At 44.6% G+C, this 24,198-nt stretch overlaps 1 protein-coding gene across 1 annotated transcript in view; it reads right to left on the bottom strand.

Moving 5' to 3' along the window:
• Positions 1–967: 967 nt before the first annotated feature.
• Positions 968–24,198, bottom strand: part of EDA (ectodysplasin A) — a 169,423-nt gene continuing 146,192 nt past the window's right edge. The window contains exons 4-8 of the mRNA XM_067548328.1: positions 18,755–18,934; positions 17,050–17,084; positions 10,343–10,394; positions 4,187–4,308; positions 968–1,907 (exon numbers count right to left, since the gene is read on the bottom strand). Coding sequence (XP_067404429.1) covers positions 1,656–1,907; positions 4,187–4,308; positions 10,343–10,394; positions 17,050–17,084; positions 18,755–18,934 — 641 coding nt within the window. The 3' untranslated portion in view covers positions 968–1,655. The remainder of the gene's footprint in view (positions 1,908–4,186; positions 4,309–10,342; positions 10,395–17,049; positions 17,085–18,754; positions 18,935–24,198) is intronic.

Genomic DNA, 24,198 nt, shown 5'->3' with positions numbered 1-24,198 from the left:
GTTGGCCAATACAATTACTGCCTTTGTGGGGCTGATAGAGGTTCATTTTCAAATGCCAACAGGTTTTCAAATGCCAACAAGTAGCCCATACTGATAAAGAGGAAGGTAGCACTAGGCTGTCTGTTCAGGATTTGCTTCCAAACTCCAGCAATTCATTTTTATTTTAATATTTTGACTGAGATCTCACCCTTCTATCAATAATCTTTATTTTTGGGAAAATCTCTGTTCAGAGATGGACAGTTATTTTTTTTTTAGAAAGGGTATGATACAGAGGAGTGAATGAAGCCCCTGCCTTGCCCCAAATTCAAGTATAGCTCTTGGCTTTAGATCTCATCAGTCAAATGGAGATCGTGGGAGAGAGTTGCTCAGTAAGCCTGAAGAAACAGAAATCTAATTTTTCCATTAGTGCCTAAAAGTTACATTAGGACTAGAATCAGTGAGTCTAAAGAAAAGAGGAGAAGTGGGAAGGGCTGTGTGTGTGTTGGACCAAAGTTTTCAGTGCAGATCACTGAATGGATATTAGTAAATCACCACTTATTACACTGTTTTTATGATAGAGAAGGGCAGTCCAGAAATGAAAAATTCTTTTCTAGTATAGAAAAAAAATAAAATACTTAAAAACTGCACATACTTGCCAATAATGCAGAAAAGATTTCCCTATTTACTTGTATATTTTAATCTTAAAAATACTCATTTCAGTGGGTGTTGCAGAGTGTGCATATGGGTAGATGTGTTTGCAGCATGCTGCACTATGAAGCCTATGTAAATATTTCCTCACATGCAACATGTTAGTTTTGTAAAAACACAGTTGCTGTTCCAACAGCAACACTTCCAGGAAGTGCCCATTAGGACAATTTGAACCTCTGAGCATTTGGCAGGAGCTGAAAGGTAACAGTGGCACTGAAACCTCTCATGGTCATTGCTGCTTACAGCATCTCAATGCTGGGCTTGCAAAATGCAGAGACAGTTTTTTATGTGGTAACATTTTATTCTGTGACTATGTTTTAATGCTCCTCTAATGCTCATTGCATTTGCAGCCTGCTTCCTAGCCCTGTACAGAAGCACTCAGCCTGCTTATTCTTACAGTCTAGAGGATGAACGTAAACACCACCTACTAGAGCTCACTCTCACCTTTCACATTGCAACACCATTGCCCTAAATTAGAACTCTCTCTCACAGGTGAAGAAACCCCGCAGGTTTCTTGCCCTCATCGGTGTACAGAAGCAGCAGTGCATGAGTGCCTAGACAGAACAATTCAACAGAAAGTCTGTCTTTTCTCTCCTTCTGCCACTGCCATGGATGCTCTAGCTAGTGCAACATAAAAGCAGGAAACCCACATCATTCTCACCACAAGCCCCTGGTGAGGACCACAGAGCAGAAGAATGTCAGTTCAGTATTATTTGAAACACTGAGACAAGAAAGGACATTCCAGCCTTTCTTACTCACAATGCTTTGTCAACTGCCTTTCCAATACATGTCTCCATGCAAATCACATGTGACTTTGCTCTTTCTGTATCCACATAAAGAAATAAATAGCTCTGGATCAGTTTTCTTTGTGGCTGGATTATAGAATCCCTTCGTACTCTTATGAGCAGCAGCACTGTGCAGTTCTGGGAGACTCCACGTGCATGCCTGTGCTCTTTGGATAGTCACATCTAAGATGTTGGTGCATCTCCTAGCCGTATGGCCCCAAAGAAAGTTGTGTGCTTGCTCATGTTGATGGAGATGTCAGCATGGACCATTTTCACTGCAATCTTCTGCCTGGCTTTGAGAAGGCAGACTCCAGCTGTGTAACAGGTGTTGAAGTTGGTCTTGCCTGTCTCAATACTCCGGGTGCACTGTAGGAATGGCTTTTCATCCACCATCACCTCATAGCTGGCAAAATCTGTGAAGTTTATGTAGTACACCTGTGAAGCAGGAGGAAGAAATGGTGTTAGGGAGAAGGCAGAGGTGTGTTTGTGCACCAGGAAACCATCTATTTGTGGCTGCAAATGTACTCTGCGCGCATGCACCTTTCCTCAGCTAAACATGGATCACTTCCATAGTACCTCTATACCAGTATCTACGGTGGGCTGGCTCACTTGAGTAAGCAGTACATACAAGACATTTGTATGCCATCTCCTATTAACACAAACATGAGGATGAGCAAACATGGAAGCATTTGAGAATGTAGGTAACTCCCCAGAAGCAAAGATCTATGAGGGGAGTCCTGAGAAAGACCAGCAAGTTCTCTCTTTATTGAAAAGGAAACTCAAGTGCAGCTGTAAAATAAAATATATTTAAAATATCCCACTAATAAAAAACTACAAACAGACTTAACCATTACAAATAGATTTTCATTTTAAAAATACTATTTTAAGCTCAGGTCCTTCACCTATCTGCCAAGTTTTGTATTCCCTATAACTTGGCATTAATAATGCTCTAGGATGAACTATCTGAGCTGCTTTCAAAGTCATCTGCTGTTATAGGGGATACACAGATTCTTGAGCTCTGGGCTTGGCAGATAAATGAAAGGGGAAATGATCTTAAAATACTTGGATTGAATATATAATACTAATAGATCTGCTATTTTTAATTCCACCCAGCAATTGTTACTGATTCAGGACATTAATGTTTTAACTTGTTTTATTTTTATTTTCCTGGAAGAGCTGTTCTACTCCCTTTAAAACATTGATACTGGAGAACTGAAGGATATATGGTAGAAATCTGTATGGAGAGAGGTTCGTCTCAGAGGGCAATGGCTGAACTCATCCATCTCCTGGATGAAGGGAAGCCAGTCATTCTGGAGGCAATGGATATTTGTTAGTTTACCATAGTCTGCACTTCCACTATAGAGTTTTATACCATCCTGCCAATGCACTGAAGAAAGGAAGCCCCACCACTGCACAGACACTGCCTCATAGAAGCTCATCTCCATCTCACTGCTAGGATATTGCCCCAAACAAAGAAAAGTCAGCTCTACTTTTTCCTTTACAGATTGCACAGGGCAACTGCTGTTGCCAGCAATTGTTAGTGAGAGTTTAAGGGAACAATTTTACTCCAATTTGCAGCTTATATATTGGGGCAGATCTCCATGGAAGAGATTCTGATTACTCATTGATGTCTAAAGTCTGCATTGCCTGCCTTGAAACTGTTAATTACAGACAGACAAGTCACAAGAAGATGCAGCTGATACCATAAGCCTGGAGTAAATCTATTTTAATTATAGAGCCTCATGGAAGCTCTCTTGCCAGCTGTAGAGTTCCTAAAATCTCTTCCAGTAGCCATACAGCTTTTCTCTGCAGAGGTTAATGCAGGCACTATGGAGGGACTGGGATGGAGTTTAGAAGCTCTGTAGCTGCCTCATTTCCTGTGGAGTTCAGAAGCTTCAGGACATGATTATTAGGGTATTGAGCCACCCCAATTAAACAATCTTTCTCCTGAATAATACTTGGCTGGAGGAAGCAATTCTCTGGGAGATGTCATGTTAAGAAGTGTACTGTATAATAACAATCATCATCATCATCATCTTATATTTACACAGCACTTTGCATCCTGGAGGATCCAAAGCCCTTTACAAACTATATACATACACTGCACTCATCTCTGGAGTGAACTGCAGCAACTGTTTTACAGCACACAGGTAGGCTACACAATGATTTTGGAAGAGTACTCTATCCATTTGAAACCATAGGAGGAATTTGGGAGGCAGAATGGAATTTGGCCAGGATACTGGGACTAAAAGGCCTACATTTATGAACAGTGACATGGGATCTTAAATAATCATGAATAGTCAGGATTCTTTGGTTTTATGTCTCTCTTAAAAGACAGCACCTCCAGCAGCAGAGTGACCTCTAGCTTTCTTCTGGGCTTGTTGTTCAGTACTGACTTGGAGTGTGAGTAACTGCACAATAAAAAGTATGGAGGAAAAAACCCTGCAGGATTTACGGCATATGGAATTTTGTATTGTGTCTGCATATATGTTCGGTAACTAATCCTGTATAGCTTGTATTATGGTCTAATATATGACCTTTCACTCTCCAAAATTTAACATATTCTTCCTATACTCACATCCTACAACATGAAATGGTTAAGAGCACATAAAAAGTTCCTGGCCTTTGCTGGCTCTCTGGAGCCCCCTTGTGGTTCATGCAAGGCTTTGCATTTTGAATACAGGAATAAGAGTTAGGCCTAGGACCGTACTCACTTCTACCTGACTATAGATGAAGTATGTGCCATCCACCAGTACCTCCAGCTCCCCACTGCGCGCATGCAGCTTAAACACCTTGGGGTTCATAGTGATGCGAGACCAGTCATTGAGCACTCCACCTGAAAGATCTCAGTATGAGAAAATGGCAGTCACTCAGTACCCGTCAGAATGAAAAGCGCAGTAGCAACATAAAATACAATTATATAGATACAGATACAAAATAAATATATTAAAAGAATACTACAGTTGCAAAGTCAAGCACTCAAAAGTTAGGAAATGCTAGAATTAAAACTGCCAGTAGATTAATTCAGCTCCCTTCTACATAAGCATTATGATATTGTCTTTAATTTCATGTTATTTTTTGCACAAGAACCCTGCCCCATTCAGTATAACAGGATGGACTGTGCTCACTGAATGGTAGATATTTAATATTTCTTTTCATTCTCAGCATTCATTATATGCCCTAGCCTTTATTTATTGCACACCAGTCATACTCTGGACTGATAGAGAATGATTAATTTTCCTGTGGTACGATCACCATAATTTCTGAGTGCTTCACTACCACTAACTAATTTATCTTCACAACACTCCTATTAGGAGAGGTGCTATTATTATCCCCATTTTAGAGATAGGGGACTGAGGCACAGAGAAATTATGACCAAAATTGTCAAGTGTCCACTGATTTTGAGTACCCAACTTGAGACAACTAAGGCCTAATTTTTCAGAGCACTTCACATTTATATAGAACTTTATATAGTCAAAGAACAGTTCCCATTGACTTAAGCTGCAGTTGTGAGAATTCTGCACTTCTGTAAGTCAGGCTCCAGGTGTCTCATGTTGGGCACGTGGAGAATAAAGGAACACACAATTAGTGGTCCCCTGTAAGAAGTTTGGTATAAGTGACTTCCTTAGCACCACACAGGAACTATGTGGCAGAGACAAGGGTAGAATCCTATTCTCCAGGGCAGCATTCAACTGCCTTTACCCATAAGACCATCTTTTTTCTCCCTGCAATCCTCTGCCTCATTCCCTGCATAATTTCCAACTTCTTCAACAAATGAGACAGAGTCCTACAGATAATAGCCTCATTCACTACACAACCCTGATTCATTCCCAGAGGAGGTACATTCTGTGTACTGAATGAAGGGAGGTCATGTGGAAAGAACAATATGTGATCTGGTAACTACAGGCTGTCTCGTAAATGCATATGCACAAGGGGTTCACATTAAGTTTGCATGGGCAACCTTAATTCTGGCATTTCCACCTTTTGAATGCTTGACTTTGCAACCTTAACGTTCTTTTAACATAGTTTCTTTGTATGTAATTTTCTAGGTTTAAAAAAAACCAAAATAAAAACAAAAATTTCATTATGTGGTTCTATACGGACCAACACTTGAGTCTTTAATGGGGCTTGAACCTTTAGATCCACAACATAGACCTCTACCACTAGACCTAATGGAGTAACTGGTGGTCGTAGTAGTAGGCTGTTATCGTCTATGTAGGCAAGGCGCTAAAGCAGGTGTTCCCAAACATTTTGTCATTACGACGCCATTTTAATGAAGTATTTCCTGCCAGGACCCCAGACAGCTTGGAGGACATCATTTTGCTCTTTGCACAGTGTAACCTCTCATGCACCATACATGCAAGGTCATACTGTGGGGAGCAAAATGGTGTCCTCTGCATACTAAGGATTTGCTGTGACCCCAGCTGCTGATGGCATGACCCCATTTGGGGTCACAACCCACAATTTGGGAACCGCTGCATTAGAGGGCAATGAGACACACTTTGCTGGTTGTTTTCACAGCTATCTGTTGACAGCAGAGGAATGTTGGGATCCAAGAATACTGTTCCAAATTACAAGTTCTGTGGGGGAAATGTGCCCTAGTGATTATAAAGTATTCTACCCAATTCTTCCATGCCTAACACTTTTTGTCCCAGTCCAACTCTGCTCCTATCCCTTCCCCACACAACCCACCTTATCCCCTCGTCTCTTGTCTACATTCAAGTCAGGATGTTTCTTCCTTCTCCTCAAGGCCGCTTAGGTGGCGGTGGGGGAATGTTTGAGAATGCAAGAGTAAGTCTACTTGCTTTCACTTCTCGTGCCAGGCACATTAGCTCCCAGTAGCTGGGAGAAACAATTGCAGGATAATTCCTGTTCATCAAGCTTAGTGGGAATGAAGCATGCTCACTGTGGTTGCCATGGAGCTCTGTGGCAGTGCAGCATGCTCAGTCTAATTTTCAAAGGCTTATAATTTGACCAAATTTGGGTGCGCCAGAGGGGATCTCTTGACCTGTGGGTGACCCATTTGCCATATTTCAAGTCCCTGCTTGAGAGCAGAAACTTCTCAATGAAACAACTGTGAACATTTTTTTAAAAACAAAGGCAAAACAATGTGTTTTGCCCTAATATAATTCTCAGAAATAGCTGAACCATTTCTTTGATACTTCAGACACAATTCAACCTGAGGTAGACACTTGGCATGAGAAATTTTAGCTCCAGTGATGAAAGTTTGGCAATGTTATATATTAATAAAAATAAGGCTGCCCCATGATATCCATTGAAAGAGCCTAACTATAAACATTGCTGTCAGCTCTGCTTTCATGGGCAGTGGGTATAAGAGGCTAGGGAAGGCTAAGCCTCCACAAACAGGATACGGTGCACCTCCCTTTGGTGGCCCGCTGCCTTTTGAGCTCTGCCATTGAAAAGGTGCCCAGGCCGTGGCCTCGCCCGCACTCTGCCCTGAGGCCCTGCTCCCACTCGTCCTCCTCTCCTGTGGCCTCACCCTCACGCCATCTCTTCCAGTTCCCACTGTGCCTCTTCCCCAAGCCCCGCCCTCACTCTGCCTCTTCCAATCCTCGCTCCGCCTCTTCCCCCAAGCCCTCCTGCCTGCCCCTCGTGCCTCTTTGCACCTGAGCCCCCTGCCCGCTGCTCACTTCTCTGCGTCCCCAACCCCCTTTGCTGCTTATGACTCTCCATCCCCTCCCGAACACCACCTCCAATGCTCGCTCCTCTCCACTCCCTCCCCCAAGGCTCCCGCTGGTGCCTCAGGGGAGCGGGTAGAGAGGCACGAACTGCGGGAGCTGTGGGGAAGTGGCTGAGTGGGAGCAGGGCCTGGGGCTGAGCAAGGGTGAAGCATGGGCATGGCCTCAGAGTACAAATGGGGGCAGGCCTCGGGGCAGAGTGGGATGCAGGGTCACGGTCCAGCTGCCAGTGGCCCTATCCAACTTCTAGGGAACTTTTGGTACTCATGCCCAGCCTCCCCAAATGCAGGAGTCACGCACTGTCCATGTCTGCTTATATCAGCTAGGAGGAGTAAGGGAACCCACTTCCCCTCTCCCTCCTCACTCCCTCACCTGCTGCCCTTAGAGCACTCAGCAGCATTATCCTGTATGTGAGTAGAGAGCATGCTGAGCTGTAGGCACTTTGTGTATCCTCAGCTGACCTTGCTTAAATCAATCTCTGTATGAGATGACTGGCAGACAGTTAATGTGATGCTGATTTTTTAAAAAAGGCTCCAGAGGCAATCCTGGCAATTACAGGCCAGTAAGCCTAATTTCAGTACCAGGCAAACTAGTTTAAACTATATACGAAACAGAATTATCAGGCACATGGATGAACATGATCTGCTGGGGAAAAGTCAACATGGCCTTTGGGAAATCATGCTTCACCAATCTATTAAAATTCCTTGATGGTGTCAACAAACGTCGACAAAGGTGATCCAGTGAATCTAGTGTAACTGGACTTCCAGAAAGCCTTTGTCAAGGTTCCTCACCAAAGGCTTTTAAGCCAAGTAAAGAGTCATGGGATAAGAGGGAAGTTCCTCTCATGGATCAGTAACTGGTTAATAAAAAGGAAACAAAGGGTAGGAATAAATGTTCAGTTTTCACAGTGGAGAGAGGCAAATAGCAGGATCTGCCTAGTATCTGTACTGGGACCAGTGCTGTTCAACACATTCATAAATTATCTGGAAAAAGGGGTAAACAGTGAGGTAGCAAAATTTGCAGATGATACAAAATTACTCAAGATAGTTAAGCCCAATGCAGACTGCAAAGAATTATAAAGGGATCTTACAAAATGGGGTGACTGGGCAACAAAATGGTAGCTGAATTTCAATGTTGATAAATACAAAGTAATGCACATTGGAAAATATAATTCCAACTATACATACAAAATGATTAGGGTCTAAATGAGCAGTTACCACAGAAGAAAAAGATCTTGGAGACATTGTGGATAGTTCTCTGAAAATATCTGCTCAATGTGCAGCAGCAGACAAAAAAGCTAACATAAAGTCAGGAACCATTAGAAAAGGGATAGAAAATAAAATAGAAAATATCAGAGTGCCACTCTACAAACCCGTGATATGCCCACGCCTTGAATACTGTGTGTAGTTCTAGTTGTCCCATCTCAAAAGAGAGATTAGAATTGGAAAAAGCACAGAGATGGGCAACAAAAATGATTGGGGTATGGAACAGATTAAAGTGAGTGCGACTATTCAGCTTGTAAAATAAATGACTGAGGGGGTTATGATAGAGGTCTATAAAATCATGAATGGTGTGAAGACAGTGAATAAGGAAGTGTTATTTACTCCTTCACATAACACAAGAACTGGGGTCACCCAATGAAAGTAATAGATACCAGGTTTAAAACCAACATAAGGAAGTACTTCTTCACACAATGCATAGTCAACTTGTGGTACTTGTTGCCAGGGGATGTTGTGAAAGCCAAAAGAATAACTGGGTTCAAAAGAGAATTAGATAAGTTCATGGAGGATAGGTCCATCAATTGTTATTAGCCAATATGGTTAGGGATGCAACACCATGGTCTAGGTATCCCTAAACCTCTGACTACTAGAAGCTGAGATTGGATGATGGGATGGATCACTCTATAAATTGCCCTGTTCTGTTTACTGCCTCTGAAACATCTGGCAGCAGCCGCTATCAGAAGACAGGATACTGGGCTAGATGGACCACTGTTCTGACCCAGGATGGCCATTCTTATGTTCTTACAAGTGTCTTGGGATACTGCATGGGAGTAAGTGTTCTAATGACTACTCTGGGTCCTGGCAGGGGAGCGCTTATCACAGAATTGCTTCCCTTCCAACACAACCACAGGAGTTGCACTATGGGGAAAAAGGAGGCAGCTGATGAATCTTGAAACCCTCCTGTGGGCAGAGAGAAAAGAAACCTATATGTAAATTGAAGAGGGATATAGGATCAGTTTTGATGGGGAAGAGAGCCTGGGCTCAATTTTACTGTAGGATCAAAATTACTGGTGGGAACAGCAACACATACAGGATCAATTTTACCGGCAGAGGAGAACACAAGGTCAAATTTGCTGAGGATGATTAGAGGGAGAAAGGATCACTTTGCTAGGTAAGATGGTGAAAACAGATTTAGTAAATTTGGGGGAAGAACAGATCCAACAATTGGGTGGATGGAAGGATCAACTGGATGAATGGTGGGTACTCAGGATAGATTGAACTGGACTGATGTGCTTGATAGATTGGAGGTCAGAGATTTGGGGAGGCTGAGGTGAAAGTGAAGAGTGTGGGTAGAGATTTGATTTGGAATCTAGGAGAAGTAGAAAAGAAGAAAAATCAACTGATTGGGAACTTTGGGGAGGGAACAGAATTGATTAGGAACAGAGAATGTATTGATAGGACTGGGAGCTAGAGAATGTATTAGGGTGTTAGTGGACAGAAAATGGATTGCTGGAAAATGGAGGCAGGCATAAGATACATTCAGGGTTGAAGGAAGGGCAGAAGATAGATTGGGGAAGAGGACTGGTTGGTCTATGGAAGGGAGGTTGGCGACTGAGGATTATTCAGCTGGTTCGAGAAGGCAGATAATCTTCCTGGAGATCAAGTGGGCAGAGGATGGACTGTGTCAGACAATTATTTGGAGAGACTTGTGTGTTTAAGGATAGTGGAGAAGAGGATGGATGAAACATAAAAGATAGTTGGACTGATGGGGCGGAGGGCAGCAGAAAGTCTTACTGTTACTCAGTGAGGCTAACAGAGGACCTTATTGAGATGACCATAAGCTGAACTAGTGACCCATATGATGTGGTATATTGCTTAGGGAGCCCAGCTATGAAACTGAAGGTGTAGGATGGGACCCTTTTAATGGTTGATAATCTCTTGTCATTCTTACCATTCTTTACTTGAATTGCTGACCCTTGGCCCTGGAGATGAACCACAGCTGGCTGCAAATAAGAGTACAGCAAGTTAAAATTAGCCAGATGCACTGCTTTATTCTACTAAATAACTTTATCTCTCTGTGTAATTGGTGATCAGGACATAAGGTACAAAAGTAGTCACTGTACACCTCCAGAGCATTGCTGGCTGGGCAGATGTTGTGATCACCTTCTCAAAACAAAGCAATGCAGAATGAGGCAAGAGGACTCATTATTATTTTCTTTGTGTCAATGTGGATTTGAGAGCATTCATTTATATTTAAAGAGTACACTTCATGCAGTCTTTAGCGTTTCCAGTTTTTTGACCTCAAGAAAAGATGGTTACTAACCTTCTGTAACTGTTGTTCTTTGAGATGTGTTGCTCATGTTTATTCCACACTAGGTGTGTGTGTGCACCACATGCACCAGTGCTGAAGGACTTTTTCCCTCAGTGGTATTCATAGGGGCCAGCTCTGGCGCCCTCTGCAGTGGCGCTCGAATGCCCTCCTCCCTCTCAGTTCCTTCTTGCCGGAACTCCCATCACTCCCATCAGCGGAGAAAGGAGGGAGGGTTGGGGGATGGACATGAGCAACATATCTCAAAGAACAACAGTTACAGAAGGTTAGTAACTGTCTTTTCTTCTTTGAGTGCTTGCTCATGTCCATTCCACGCTAGGTGATTAGCTAGCAGTAGCTCTTGGAAGTGGGTCAGGAGTTCATGGACGTACTGATTGTAAGACTGATCTGCCAAAACCGCGTCATCTCGCGTCTGCTGCACGATCGCATAGTGAGAAACGAAGGTGTATATGGAGGACCAAGTTGCAACCCTACAGATATCCTGAATTGTCACGAGCCAGGAAGGCCGCTGAGGAGGCTTGGGCTCTCGTTGAATGTGCTGTCAGAGAAGCAGGAGGCATGTCCTTAGCCAGTTCATAATACACCTGTACACAGGAGGTAATCCAAGAGGAGATCCTCTGTGATGACACTGGATGGACTTTCATGCAATCAGCCACCGCCACAAAGAGCTGAGTTGACTTTCTGAAGGGCTTCGTCCATTCCAGATAGAAGGCCAAAGCTCGCCTGACAGCAAGGGTGTGCAGGTGCCTCTCCTTCTGTGAGCCATGGGGCTTAGGGAAGAAAACTGGAAGAAAGATGTCTTGGTTGACTTGGAACTGTGAAATGACGTTAGGCAGGAACACCGGATGGGGTCGCAACTGAACCTTATTCTTATAGAAAACCGTGTAAGGAGGCTCAGGGGTCAGAGCCTTGATTTCAGACACTCATCTCATTGAAGTAATTGCCATCAGAAATGCTACCTTCCAGGATAAGAGAAAGAGGGAACAGGAGGCCAAAGGTTTGAAGGGCGGCTCTGTAAGCGTGGACAGGACTAAGTTTAAATCCCATGGGGTACCGGGTCCATAACATGAGAGAAAAACTTCTCTAGGCCCTTTAAGAATCTATTGGTCATCTTGTGGGAGAAGACCGGGCTGCCTTGAACCTTTTCGTGGAAAGCTGAGATCGCCGCCAAGTGCACTTTGATGGACGACAATGCCAGGCCCTGCTGTTTCAGGTCAAGCAAGTAGTCCAGGACAGCTGGCAATGGGGCCCGAGATGGAGAGCGCTCACGTTCTTGTGCCCAGGGGGAAAACTGCCTCCATTTTGCCAGGTAGGTGACCACCATAGAAGGCTTCCTGCTTTCCAGCAGGATCCTCTGAACCTGGGCAGAGCAAAACCATTCATCCCTGCTTAACGATGCAGCATCCAAGCCGTCAGATGCAAGAAGCTCAGGTTCGGGTGCAGCAGGCGACTGTGGTCCTGAGAGATTAAGTTCAGATAGGCCAGTAGTGTCCAGGGAGAGGTCACCAACAGGCTCATGAGCATTCCAAACCAGTGCTGACACGGCCATGCTGGAGTGAGCATAATGACATGTGTCCTGTCCCTTTTGATCTTTATTAGGACTCGATGAATGAGAGAAAATGGTGGAAAAGCGTACAGGAGCCCCCTTGACCATGGCAGAAGGAAGGCATCAGACAGGGAATTGCTATCCCACACTCTCAGGGAACAGAACAGCTAGCACTTCTTGTTCTGCCCGATCGCAAACAGGTCCACTCGGGGAGTTCCCTACCTCCGGAAGATAGCTCTCGTTATCTCTGGGTGCAGAGACCACGTGTGGTGAGAAAGAAAAAAAACCTGCTGAGGTGATCTGCGAGGGAGTTCTTGGACCCTGGTAGATGAGCAGCCTGCAGGGTGATCGCATTTTCTATGCAGAAATTCCATAGGTTCAGCACCTCCTGACACAGAACTGAAGACCGTGTCCCTCTTTGCTTGTTGATGTAGCACATTGCCGCTGTGTTGTCCATCAGCACATGTAATACTTTTCCTGTCATCTGGGGAAGGAACACCTCGCAGGCGAGGTGAACTGCTCTGAGTTCCCTGACCTTTATGTGCAGGGACATATCCTCCGCGGACCAGAGACCTTGAGTTCTGCGATGGCCAAGGTGGGCCCCCCCAACCCAGGTCCAAGGCATTCGATACCAAGGTAAGTGAGGGACGAGGTTCTGCGAATGGGACCCCTTCGGACACATTTGCCGAAACTGTCCACTACGCTAGAGAGGTAAGTAACCGGGGGTGGAATAGTGAGGACCATGTCTATATCGTGTCTTGACGGGAAGTAGACCAAAGCTAGCCAGGTTTGCAGGGGTCTGAGGTGGAGCTGGGCATGATGCGCCACGTACATGCATGCTGCCATGTGACCCAGTAGCACAAGGCACACCCGCGCCATGGTGAGGAGGTGGGCCGTGACTTGGTGATTCAAATCTGATAAAGCCTGAAATCTGGCCCTGGGCAGGAATGCTCTGGTCTTTGTGGCGCTGAGGAGCGCTCTGATAAACTCTATTTTTTGTACCGGGACTAATGTGGATTTCTGTTCATTCACCAACAGACCCAGATCTCTGCAGGTCACTAGCAAGACGGTGATGTCGTGTCAGACCTGACTCTCTGACTGATCCTTGATGAGCCAGTCATTGAGATACAAGAAAATCTGGATTCCCTGATGCTGAAGGTAAGCTGTCACTACCGCCATACCCTTTGTAAATACTTGTGGAATGGTTGAAAGTCCAAAGGGAAGGGCTGCAAACTGATAGTTTCCCACCACGAACCTCAGGTAGCGTCTGTGACCCTGAAAGATAGAGATATGGAAGTGCATGTCCTTTAGGTCGAGGGTGGCGTACCAGTCTCCGAGATCCAGGGAGGAGATTATGGAGGCCAGGGACACCATATGGAACTTTACTTTTTTGAGGTACTTGTTGAGGTGTCGCAAGTCCAGTATGGACCTCAAGCCCCCTTTGGCTTTTGGTACCATGAAGTAGCGAGAGTAGAAACCCTTTCCCCTCTGGTGCCGGGGACCTTCCTCCACAGCCCCTAAGCACGCTAGAGCTTGTACCTCTTGTAAAAGGAGTTGCTCTTGAGAGGGGTCCCTGAAGAGGGACAGGGAAAGGGAGAGGGAAGGAGGGATAGAAGTAAATTGAAGGGTATATCCTGTTGTGATGGTACTTAAGACCCACTTATCCGATTTATTGCCAACCATGCAGGCAGGAAGTAGGAAAGACAGTTTGAAAAGAGGAGTTCTGGAATAGGAGCCTTTTTCGAGACTGCTACTCTGCCCCTGGGTGCACCCTCAAAAGTTTTGCCTCCCGCCAGATGGGTGACAGACAGCTCGAGGATGAGTGTGGGGTCGATGAAGACTGGCTCTGAAGATGTTTGTAACTCCTGTTCATCTTTTTGTAGGGCTCGTTTCTGGAATGGCCTGATGCTGCAGCCGGAAGTGTTTTCTGGATGCCTGGGGGGTATATAGGCCCAGTGAGCATAAAGTGGCCCTGAAATCTTTGAGCCCATGAAGCTTGGCATCTGGTCCAAGAAAAGGGACGTTCCATCAAAAGGGAGATACTGTATAGACCGCTGGACCTCGGACAACAGGCTGGACGACTGTAGCCAGGACGCCCTTCTCATAGAAACAGCTGTCCTAGCTGCTGAGTCCACAGTATCAGAGACTGCCTGAAGGGAGGCCCTGGCTATTGTCTCCCTTTCTTTCAGGATGGCCTGAAACTCTGATTTTGACTCCTCAGGCAGGCAGTTAGTGAACTTTGACATTGAATGACAGACATTAAATGCATATCTCCCCAACAGTGCCTGTTGGTTCGAAATGCAGAGCTGCGGGTATGCTGATGAATATATTTTTGCACAAAGAGGTCCAGTTTCTTAGCCTCTTTGTTCTTTGGGGTCGAACCCAACTGTCCTTGCCTGTCATGCTTGTTGGCAGCTGACACAACTAGCGATCCCGGAGAAGGGTGGGAGTATAGGTATTCAAAGCCCTTTGCTGGGACATAATACTTTTTCTCTGCCTGCTTTGAGGTTGGAGGCAGAGAGCAAGGATTTTGCCACAGGGCCTTCACCATCTTAATGACCCCTTCATGGACAGGGAGTGCCACCCTAGAGATGGTTGCCGCCGCCAGAATGTCAAACAGCAAGTCAGCAAGGTCTTTCATCTCTTCCACCTCTAGACCCAGGTTAGCTGCCACCCATTTCAGGAACTCCTGGTGGGCCCTAAAGTCGTCTTGTGGCACTGCACTAGAAGGGCCCGTCATGGCCTCATCTGGAGACGAAGAGGAGGATGCTGGTGGCAGGGGGGTTTGTGGTCTCTCCTCCTTGGCTTGAGCCTCCTCCAACAAGGACCTTGGTGTCCCTTCAGTCCAGGATAAATCATCAGACTCCGGAGAAGGTCGCGTTGTTATGGCGGAGCGACGCTCTGATGTCCCTGAGACTGACCAATGTCAGGACACAGGGGAACCCTCATGGGTTCCAAAATCGCCACGGGCCTGGCCACTGTGCAGCCGGCCAACCACCAGGTGGAGCGGTGAGAGGGAAACCCATCGTTGCAGCAGAATGTCCACAGGTCCTATTAAAAGACCTTCCTCCGGGTTCAATTCCGAGGCGGAAGACCACGGGGGTGCTGTCCTTGCTACCGGTGCTTTATGGCGCTGGGAGTGATGCTCCAGTGCCGGGGAGCAGTGTACTGGCAAGTGGTGCTGCAACTCTCTGGAAAGCCGGTGCTGTGGGGTCCTTATGCCCTAGATCCCTGGAGCATGACCTCGAAATTGGGGAATGGTGCCGGGAACCTGTTCCTTTGTGCCGACGCTCTGCTGAGCAGTGCCGAGAACCTGGTGAGCTGTCCCTTGAGCTCCACCTGCCACTGTGCCGAGAGGGTCGTGGTACCGTTGGCAACCGGTGCTGAGGCATCAGCGGGTGCCTTGGTGATGAGCTATGCAGAGGCACCGGTGACGTGATGAGGGCCCCAACTGAGGGTATGCCCTCTAGAACTGTCTCTGGCCGACTGGCCCTGTACAGTGCCTCAGCAACTGGGTCTGTGCTCTCAAGGGGTCGGCAGCATCGGGAGAGAGAATAGGTCCACAACTGCCTGGAAAGCCTCAGGCGTGGACAGGATGGCCAGGTGCCTGGGCCCGCTTCCAGTGCCCAGAGTGGATGGAAGGGCTTGGGAGGACTGGGAGCTCTAAGGGGTGAGGCCACCACTGCTCCTGACTGTGGGAAACACGAATGGCCCATCTTGGATCTCATTTTGCTGTTCGACCCTGACTCGCTTCATTGGTGAGGGGAACGCCGCCTATCATTGGTGGGTCTTCCTGCACCATTTCCTTGGAGCCGGCGACAGGGAGTGGTGCCGGGAAGAACCTGGTGCTGACGCTAATGAAGGCTGCACTTCTCGATGACACCGCTGTACTCGGCACCACGTCTGAATGCTCAGGATTGGACATTGGTGTAAGTGCCAATTCCATGAGGTCTTAATCTGATATCTCAGTCCTTCTTCATGTGGGGTTTGAAATGCCTACAAATCCTGTACTTTTCTCTTCTATGCTCCTTGCTACGACACTTGAAGCAACTCGGCACGCCCCGACCCCTTGGCTGTCCTGGGTAAACGAACAGTCCTTAAAGTAATAAGAGACACTACAACTACTAAACTTCACTAAAACTGGTAAACTTTGACTGTAAAAACTATACATAATATAGAGGGAGAGAAAAAACCACTGGGAAGATGCTTGCTGAGGCAAGGTCATTCCAGCACTGTCACAAGTGGTAAGAAGGAACTGAGAAGGAGAAGGGCCGGTGTACCCTATATACTGGCGCATTCGAGTGCCACTGCAGAGGGCGCCCGAGCCAGTCCCTATGGATACCACTGAGGGAAAAGATTCTCCGGCACTGGTGCATGTGGCACGCATGCACACCTAGCATGGAATGGACATGAGCAAGCACTCGAAGAAGAACTGTTTAAAACACCTTATACATCAGGGATGCTTTCTGTAAATAATAGAGTGGGTTAGAATAAACCAATGACAAAAGAATTTTTAAAAGTACTTTAAGAAGGTGAGAAAAAGTGGCAAACTGTTTTGCAAGTAGCAAATAAAGTGCTTCCTCTGGCATTTCCAGTGGTAAAAGTGATCTTGGTCAATTATTTTGATATTTATATGAGTTTAAAGACCATTTAGCATGAGATGTTCATTTAATCAAAAAAGTTATTATAAAATGCACATTCAGAAAATATAGCCATATAAATTTTTTTTAAAAAAATCCAGCCAATTCAACTGACATTTTCCCCTAGGACAGAGTCAACCAACCTGTGTCTCCCTGGAGCCTGCTTTGTCTGTGGCACCTGCAAAATATGATATTCACAAAATAAATGATGGTGGTACTTCAGAAACTTCTGAAAAATCAGAACAGGGTTTTTCCTCACAGAACCAGATCTTAAGTGGGAAGGAAGAAAGACAATGAGTGACATAGAGATTAATAATTAGCAGGTCTCTAAACTGGAAAAGATGCATTCCCCATTTTTCCGCTTGGTTAGCGATTTTATCTGACACATCAGGAATGCCCCAACTTTATTCAACTGGTTTTCATTAAATGGAACAAATTGCAGCAACCCTCATCTTGATTATGGGGGTGCATCCTACAAAGACTACAATGCTCCAGCTTACTTTGAGCAGCCAGACCACACAATGGGACCTGTTACCTTTGTATGGGGACGGGGAATAACCTTGTTTGTCTTCAGGAAAAAAGTTGCAGTGTTCTGTTATCTAAGAAAATTAATTAAAATAATATATATGGAGAGAGACATGAAAATGGGAAATGCAGGAAAAAATATTTTCACGTGAATCAGGTGAGAGGCAAACAGACTTGCTGCCTGTGACTACTCTGAGACTAACCTAGCGATTGTCTCAGACAACAGTTTTCTTGATCCAGTCATGTCCTTCGCAATGGTTACCACATCAGATATGTGGATTAGGACAGATTAGTTTATTGACCAAGATTACAAGCAGGGCAGCACCAAATCAATCCATCAGACATCTCATACATAGGAGTTACAGCTGATTGTAGACTTCAATACCAATGAAATTCAGGTGCAGTGGGAGGTTAATGGGAAATAATACTTTGACGTATTCAGAGTACTTAGAGATCTGCAAAGTGCTTTACAGACAAAAATGAAGCCTCAGCTCCCCCTGTGAGGTATTATACCCATTTTACAAATTGAGAAATTGAGGCACAGAGAAAGGAAATTACTCACTAAAGACCATACAGAGAATCAAAGTAACAGTACCCAGTTTTTCAGTCCTATTCTTTAACCACCAGATCACGCTTCTTCTCAAAGAGAGATAGAAGTAACTGATAACACATAACTATTTGTAGATATTAACCTAGTTTCTTTTCACTGCTCTCTTTAGCCATAGTGCTAGTTTCACAGCAGGTTATGTCAGGATACTGGCTCCTGACAGTTCACTGCTAGTCTCACCCCAGTGGAATGGCTAGGGATGGTGAATTTAAACAGCATCTTTTTCTTGCAAACAGTAGAAATGTAAACAGTGTGGAACTTGAAGCAAACCAGAACAGCCACATGATCCTCTTGCCTTCACTACTTCACTCCAACTGTTTATCATCACTCACTGTGTTATGTCGAAACTTAGACTAAGTTCTGTGGGACAAGGATCAGATCTCATTGGTCTGTGAAAAGCCAGGCTCACCTATGCACTTCACAGTACTAGTTAGTGGGGCAGTGCTGGTTAGAGAAGTTGGGGCAGATGTAATAGCCAATCTCTAACCTGTACAGCTGTGCTGTTAAGGAAAAAGAGGGTTTTACCTCTTTTCCCTCCCTCCCCAGTTCTAGTTAGGAATACTAGTTGCAGCCCCACTGCCTGAGATTAGAACTGATGGAGAGGCCTCAGGATCTGTTCTACTCAGTTTTTATGCCACTCTCATCACCATGGTATTTCCTCTCATCACTGTGGTCTGCAAAGCATCTGTCCAATTAGGATTGAAACAAACACCTACCTGAAGGACCCTGCAACCCAGGTGGTCCCTGGGGGCCAGGAGGACCAGGAGGACCTGGTGGTCCCATTACAGTTGTGCCTGGAATTCCAGGGATCCCTGGGATGCCTGGGGGGCCCTGGGGTCCAGGAGGTCCTGGTGGCCCTTGAGGACCATTGGGGCCTGGAGGACCAGCCTTTTTACCTGAAAACACAAGATAGTGTGTTAGCCTCTCTGCCTACTGAGCATGGCACACAAAAAAACTCTTGAGTTGGCATCCCTGTACCCTCCCATAAGACAGCAAAGGTAGTTTCCTAGTGAATGAGAAAAAGGAAGAGTCAGGATCATGTTCTCACATTCTATTCCAACAGTCAGCCATGCTGGAGCTGGTGAGAGATAAGATAAAAGCATGATCAAACAGCTAGCCCAGATTTTGTGATCCAGTTCAGAATGTGATGCTCTGTGAGACCATCTGGATTTGATGACAGATAGTGACCAATGGTTGGCCTTTTCATCAGATGATTGTGCTAGCCCTTGTTGGGTAGAGCAAGGTGGGTTCAGTAGGGCTTACCATATGAAGAGACACACTGAATATGAAGGAAGCAGGTCCCTTATCTAATAGAGTCCTGGAGGTGTATATACATATTTTTAATTAGCACTGAACATTCCACAAGGCTGTTTTGTAATCTAGACTGGAGAGGGGGGAATCTATTGTCCTGGAACAAGAATCCTCAGCCAAATATGGAGTTGAACCTTCCATCCTAAATACCCAATTCACCTACTTGCTTGGAAATCCTGTTGTGCTTTGTTCATATGGGGGACACATGCACTGAGCATGAAATTTGGGTGCCTCCTGGAAAGGCAGGATGGTTGATAGGGTATAGTTGGAAAAATATATAGGCTTCAAAATTCTTCCTTGAAGAACATGGTTCCAATAGCCCATCCCCAGTCTGTGGACACTGCATGAAGACACTTTGATTTCTTAGGGGGAAGAGAACAGAGAACACTGACTGGGCTCTCCAAATACCCATTGAACCCAAGTGGGCCACTTCCCCCCATAAAAATAGCCTTCTAATACCTGCTAATATAGTTGGTCCTATAGCTCAAGACCTGTTAGAGGTTCATCTAGATTTATACCCCCCAAGATAGTGGGGGGGAAGAGGGAGAGAAGCAGGGGGATTGTTGTTAAAGTTGTAAAATATTATAACTTGTGTTTACTTTTTTTTAAAGAAACATAGGAAATTACATTGCCCATTGAACCTCAATTTAGTCTGTGCATACATAGAGGTGGTTGAACTTCAAAATTTCCAAACTGAGGAAAATGAGGAGATCTCAAAATTTGGTTTTGTCCCAAATCAGGATGTAGCAGGACTCTCCATGGCTCTGCCCTGCTTCCGCTTCTGGTCACAAACTCACTCAGAGACCCTTGATTCCATAACCACTGGGTGTAGGTTTATTTACAAGTGCTTCCACCACCGTTTGTGTACACCGTTTGCTCTCTTAGCAGCAGCAGCAGTAGCCTGTCCTCTTAGCAGCCAGCCCCAGGAGGGAAGAGCCACCACTCTGCTTCCACCCCAGCTTTCTTCACCTTCTCCCCCTCCTTCCTTCCTTAGCTTGCTTTATACAGCCCCAGGCTAATTGTTGGCAGCTGTCTCTGATTGTCTCCTTAGGTGCTAGATTTCTCCAAACAGCTCCAATTTACTTACTGTAATGGGAGCTGGTGTGACAGGGGGCTCACTCAGCAGTCTTTATGCAGCATTCTGTCACACAGGACAAAAAGTCAAAATCTCAGAATTTTTTGTGATAAGGTCAAAATGTTTGGATAAATTATAACATGAAAATCAAAATGATAAAGACAAAATGAAAATGTTTAGATTATTTTCCATGAAAATTTTGATTAAAATTCTGTGAAAGGTTTCAATTTAATTGAATCAGTATTTTCGGATAGACAATTTCTGTCATAAAATTTTTGACCAGCTCTATGCATAAGGGCACAGTCTTTAATTACATGATTACCTACTATTTTTTTCCCACAGGACTTATGTCTCATTCGGGTCTCTAGGGATGAATCAGGATTGTGTGATGAATGAGGCTGATTGTAGACTCCTGCTTCATTTGTTGCAGAAGTTAAAGTGTGTGCAGTGAATAAGGCAGAGGATTGGATGGAGAGAGGACATGGGCTTGTGATTAAGGTAGGTGAATGCCAAACAGAACTCAATTCCATCCATAGTCTTGCTGTGTGATACTGGGGGTATGTCTACATTGCTGGGCACTGCGTTGGGCTGCACGGATTGATGCAGCAGGAATCATTGAGCAGGCAGTGGGGAACCACACAATCTATCCCAGAAGTGTTCTCTGGTCGATGCAGTAAATTCACTCCACCCCCTTAAAAGAGTAAGGCTGCGTCGACCGGATGGCGTTTCCCAGCAACACAGTGCAGTGGAGATGCTGTGGTAAGAGAACGTTAGTAAGATGGCTGTCGGCAGTGTAGACCAGGCCTCAGTAAGTCACTTAAGCCAAAAGTCTGGCATGTGGCCACTAGTTGTGTCCCTCGTTTTCTGGGGGTCCAACTTGAGACATACAGATATATGTATATCATATATGTGATATACAGAAGCACTGAACACACACAGCTACAAGTAAATGGGAGCTGTGGATACTCAGCAACTCTGGCAGTAAAGTAATGTGGTCTATAGGAATGAGCAGAGGGTTGGGGGAATCAAGCTGGCCTGGTTTCTAATCCCGGCTGTGCCACCAATTTACTGTGTGGCCTCAGATAAGACTTTTCCCCCCTCAGTTTCCCCATCTGTAAAATGGGGATAATAGTGCTCTCTAATACTGCACTGGAGATAAATTCATGAAAGTCTGTCAGGCATTCAGCTAATACTGTAATATGTGCTTTAGAAAAAAATACTATAAGGCAATGAATAATTCAGGTTTTGGAAGATGTGCAGTAAACAAGGCAGGGACTACTAGCTGCATGATGAGGATACCAATATTGAACAGCTGTCTCATTCCCTGAGCACTGTCCAACCTGCATGTTGGATGAGGCTGTGGTCCCATGGAAAAAAATAGCATGACCATGTAAGGAAAGACCATCTTAATGCACATGTACAAGGGGACTCAATTATAGCTGCCTGTGGAACTTTAATTCTGGCATTTCCCAGCTTTTTCAGAGTTTGATGTAAATAATGTTCTTTTAATTAAGTTTTTTTTTTTTTAAATCTTATATTGTTATAGCAACTCTTATTTTAAAGAGCTTTACAAGCTTATAGTAATCTCTTTACTCATCAAGGAAATGCAGCCACCTCTGAGATGCAATACAACAACTATTTATCAGAGTACAGCAACAATTAGGGACAGGAAATAAGGACTAGTGGAATTTTTTTAAGAAAGTTACTGCACTTCCTTCTATCAATCTCATGGTGCAAAATGGAAGAAATCTTATTATTGTGGTGAGCACAGAGTTGGAAGGGCCTCCCCCCTTTGCTACATCCTAAGCACATACCATTGCCTAGCAATTAACAACAAAGATGCCTAGAATCAGAGCTGCTGTGCTATCTAGCTATATCTGATCAGATTGCCTTTCCTGAGTTGTCTGATAGAACATACAGGTTTTTTTCTTTTGTGAGGTGGCACAAAAGTTCATTTCTTGTTTCTATCCCAAATAGAAGTTAGAAAGTCACCACTCCTTATACAACTTAATATACAGAACTGAGAGCCAACTACTTTTATGAAATACTGGAGTTCTCTCATTCTCTTCCCCCATGCTTGCTGTGTCTGCTCGTGTATTTCAAGCCATAGAAAATTAAGAACTAGATTGTAGTACATTTTTAAAGCAGAAATTTCATTGAAATTATCTTATGCAAAGGTATGAGGGTGGGCAGGTGTAAAAGCAGACAAATAGTATTTCTGTCCCAATTAGCGTGCACGCCTCTTCCAATCTGACAGCAGGTGGCTGAGTACTCTTTTTCAATTCCCCAGCTGTCCTTTCCTTTAGGATAATTACACACTTTTGAAAATATCACCTTGAATCAAAATTCAAATCCTTACACATCTCCCCTAATGCATTTTTATTAAATTTCTTTGTTTATATAATTCTCTACCCTAGACTATCTTAATACAGGATCAAATGTGTACCTAAGCTGGGTTCACTGCTGTCTCTCCTTGCTCTGTGTTGGGAACCAAGAGGGAATACATATTATAGCTGTTTTAACTAATCCTGCCCCAGAGGCCCATTCTGCTACTTTACATGTAAAACAATTACATGTAAATTATGATGCAGCTCATGGGCAGGTATTTGCTGTGCATTTGATTGGTACATCAAGTTATTTCAATGCATTTTCCATTATGCAGTGAATCTTACATAGTAGCCTGACAAAGTAGAAACAGTAGAATCATACAGTAAATAGTGAGGACTCCTGATTCAGCCTCTAGTGAGGCAATCATTCCAGAGTTCAAGAGCTGTATGAGAATTGCTGCATCTGGAAGATAGGCAAGAGCTTTATTCAAATTTGGTAAAAAGAACAAGCAGGCAACTTGAAGGGGATGAGGGAGTTAGTTGCTCTCTCTGTCTACACCACAAAACATGTTACAAAAGTCACCTTCTTGGGCAGAATTCCACCCATACTTGAAACTCTCTGCCTATAGGAACTGAGCCAACTATTGAGAGAAAGAAAGAGAGAGCACGTGTGAGTGAGTGTGAATGCATGCATGCTTGAAACTGTGCATGTAAAACAAGGGAAGAAAACACAACATGGAAATGTGTTGGTGTATTCTGTCAAAAAGCTCCTGAAAGTGTTCAGTATGGGATCATGAACCAAAAGAGAAAGCTGATCCTTCTGGTTAAGTAGATGTCACCTGTGTGGCTCTTGCATAGCGGACAATGCAATGTGTAGAGTTGCCACGTCCCAAAAATCTAGCTAGGTTTAACAGCGTCCTCATGCAATCACCACCATCACCAAATAGCTTTTATAGAGCATGCCTTGATTATCCAATTCCCAGCTTGCCAACTCTGTCTTCAGTTAAATGCATCAGACAGCATACAGTCACTTTCTTTCTTAAAAGCAAGGGGGAATTAAGACATTCTTCTGTTTTGGGGCATGCCAACCAACAATCAATCACTGTTTATGCAAAATATGGCAGCACCATAGGAATTAAAAAATATTAATATAGCACTATGATTTTTTCCTCTGCTGCTCCCAAAGCTGTTAAAAATGTCACAATTACCACTTTCCTATGAGGCCTCTACTTCTACTGATCCTACATGAGAGGTTTAAGATTCTTTTTTTAAACTAGGTCTTTAGAAAATACAATATTTTAGGGTGCCTTTGATAGGAAACATAGTACAGCGTTCCCAACTGCAGCCAGCATCTGCCATAGTTTCAGATTGTTTGCCCACAATGAGCAAAAGAGATCTGGCTGACTTTAAGCACATGCTTAACTCCATCCTTATTCAGCAAACACAC

This window comes from Emydura macquarii, unplaced genomic scaffold (genome assembly GCF_026122565.2).
Source record: "Emydura macquarii macquarii isolate MOO-44397 ecotype Brisbane River unplaced genomic scaffold, CSIRO-AGI_Emac_v2 contig_1253, whole genome shotgun sequence".
NCBI classification, from domain to species: domain Eukaryota; kingdom Metazoa; phylum Chordata; order Testudines; family Chelidae; genus Emydura; species Emydura macquarii.
Note: the sequence above shows the minus strand (reverse complement) of the source record. Positions and strands in the feature narration are given on the sequence as shown.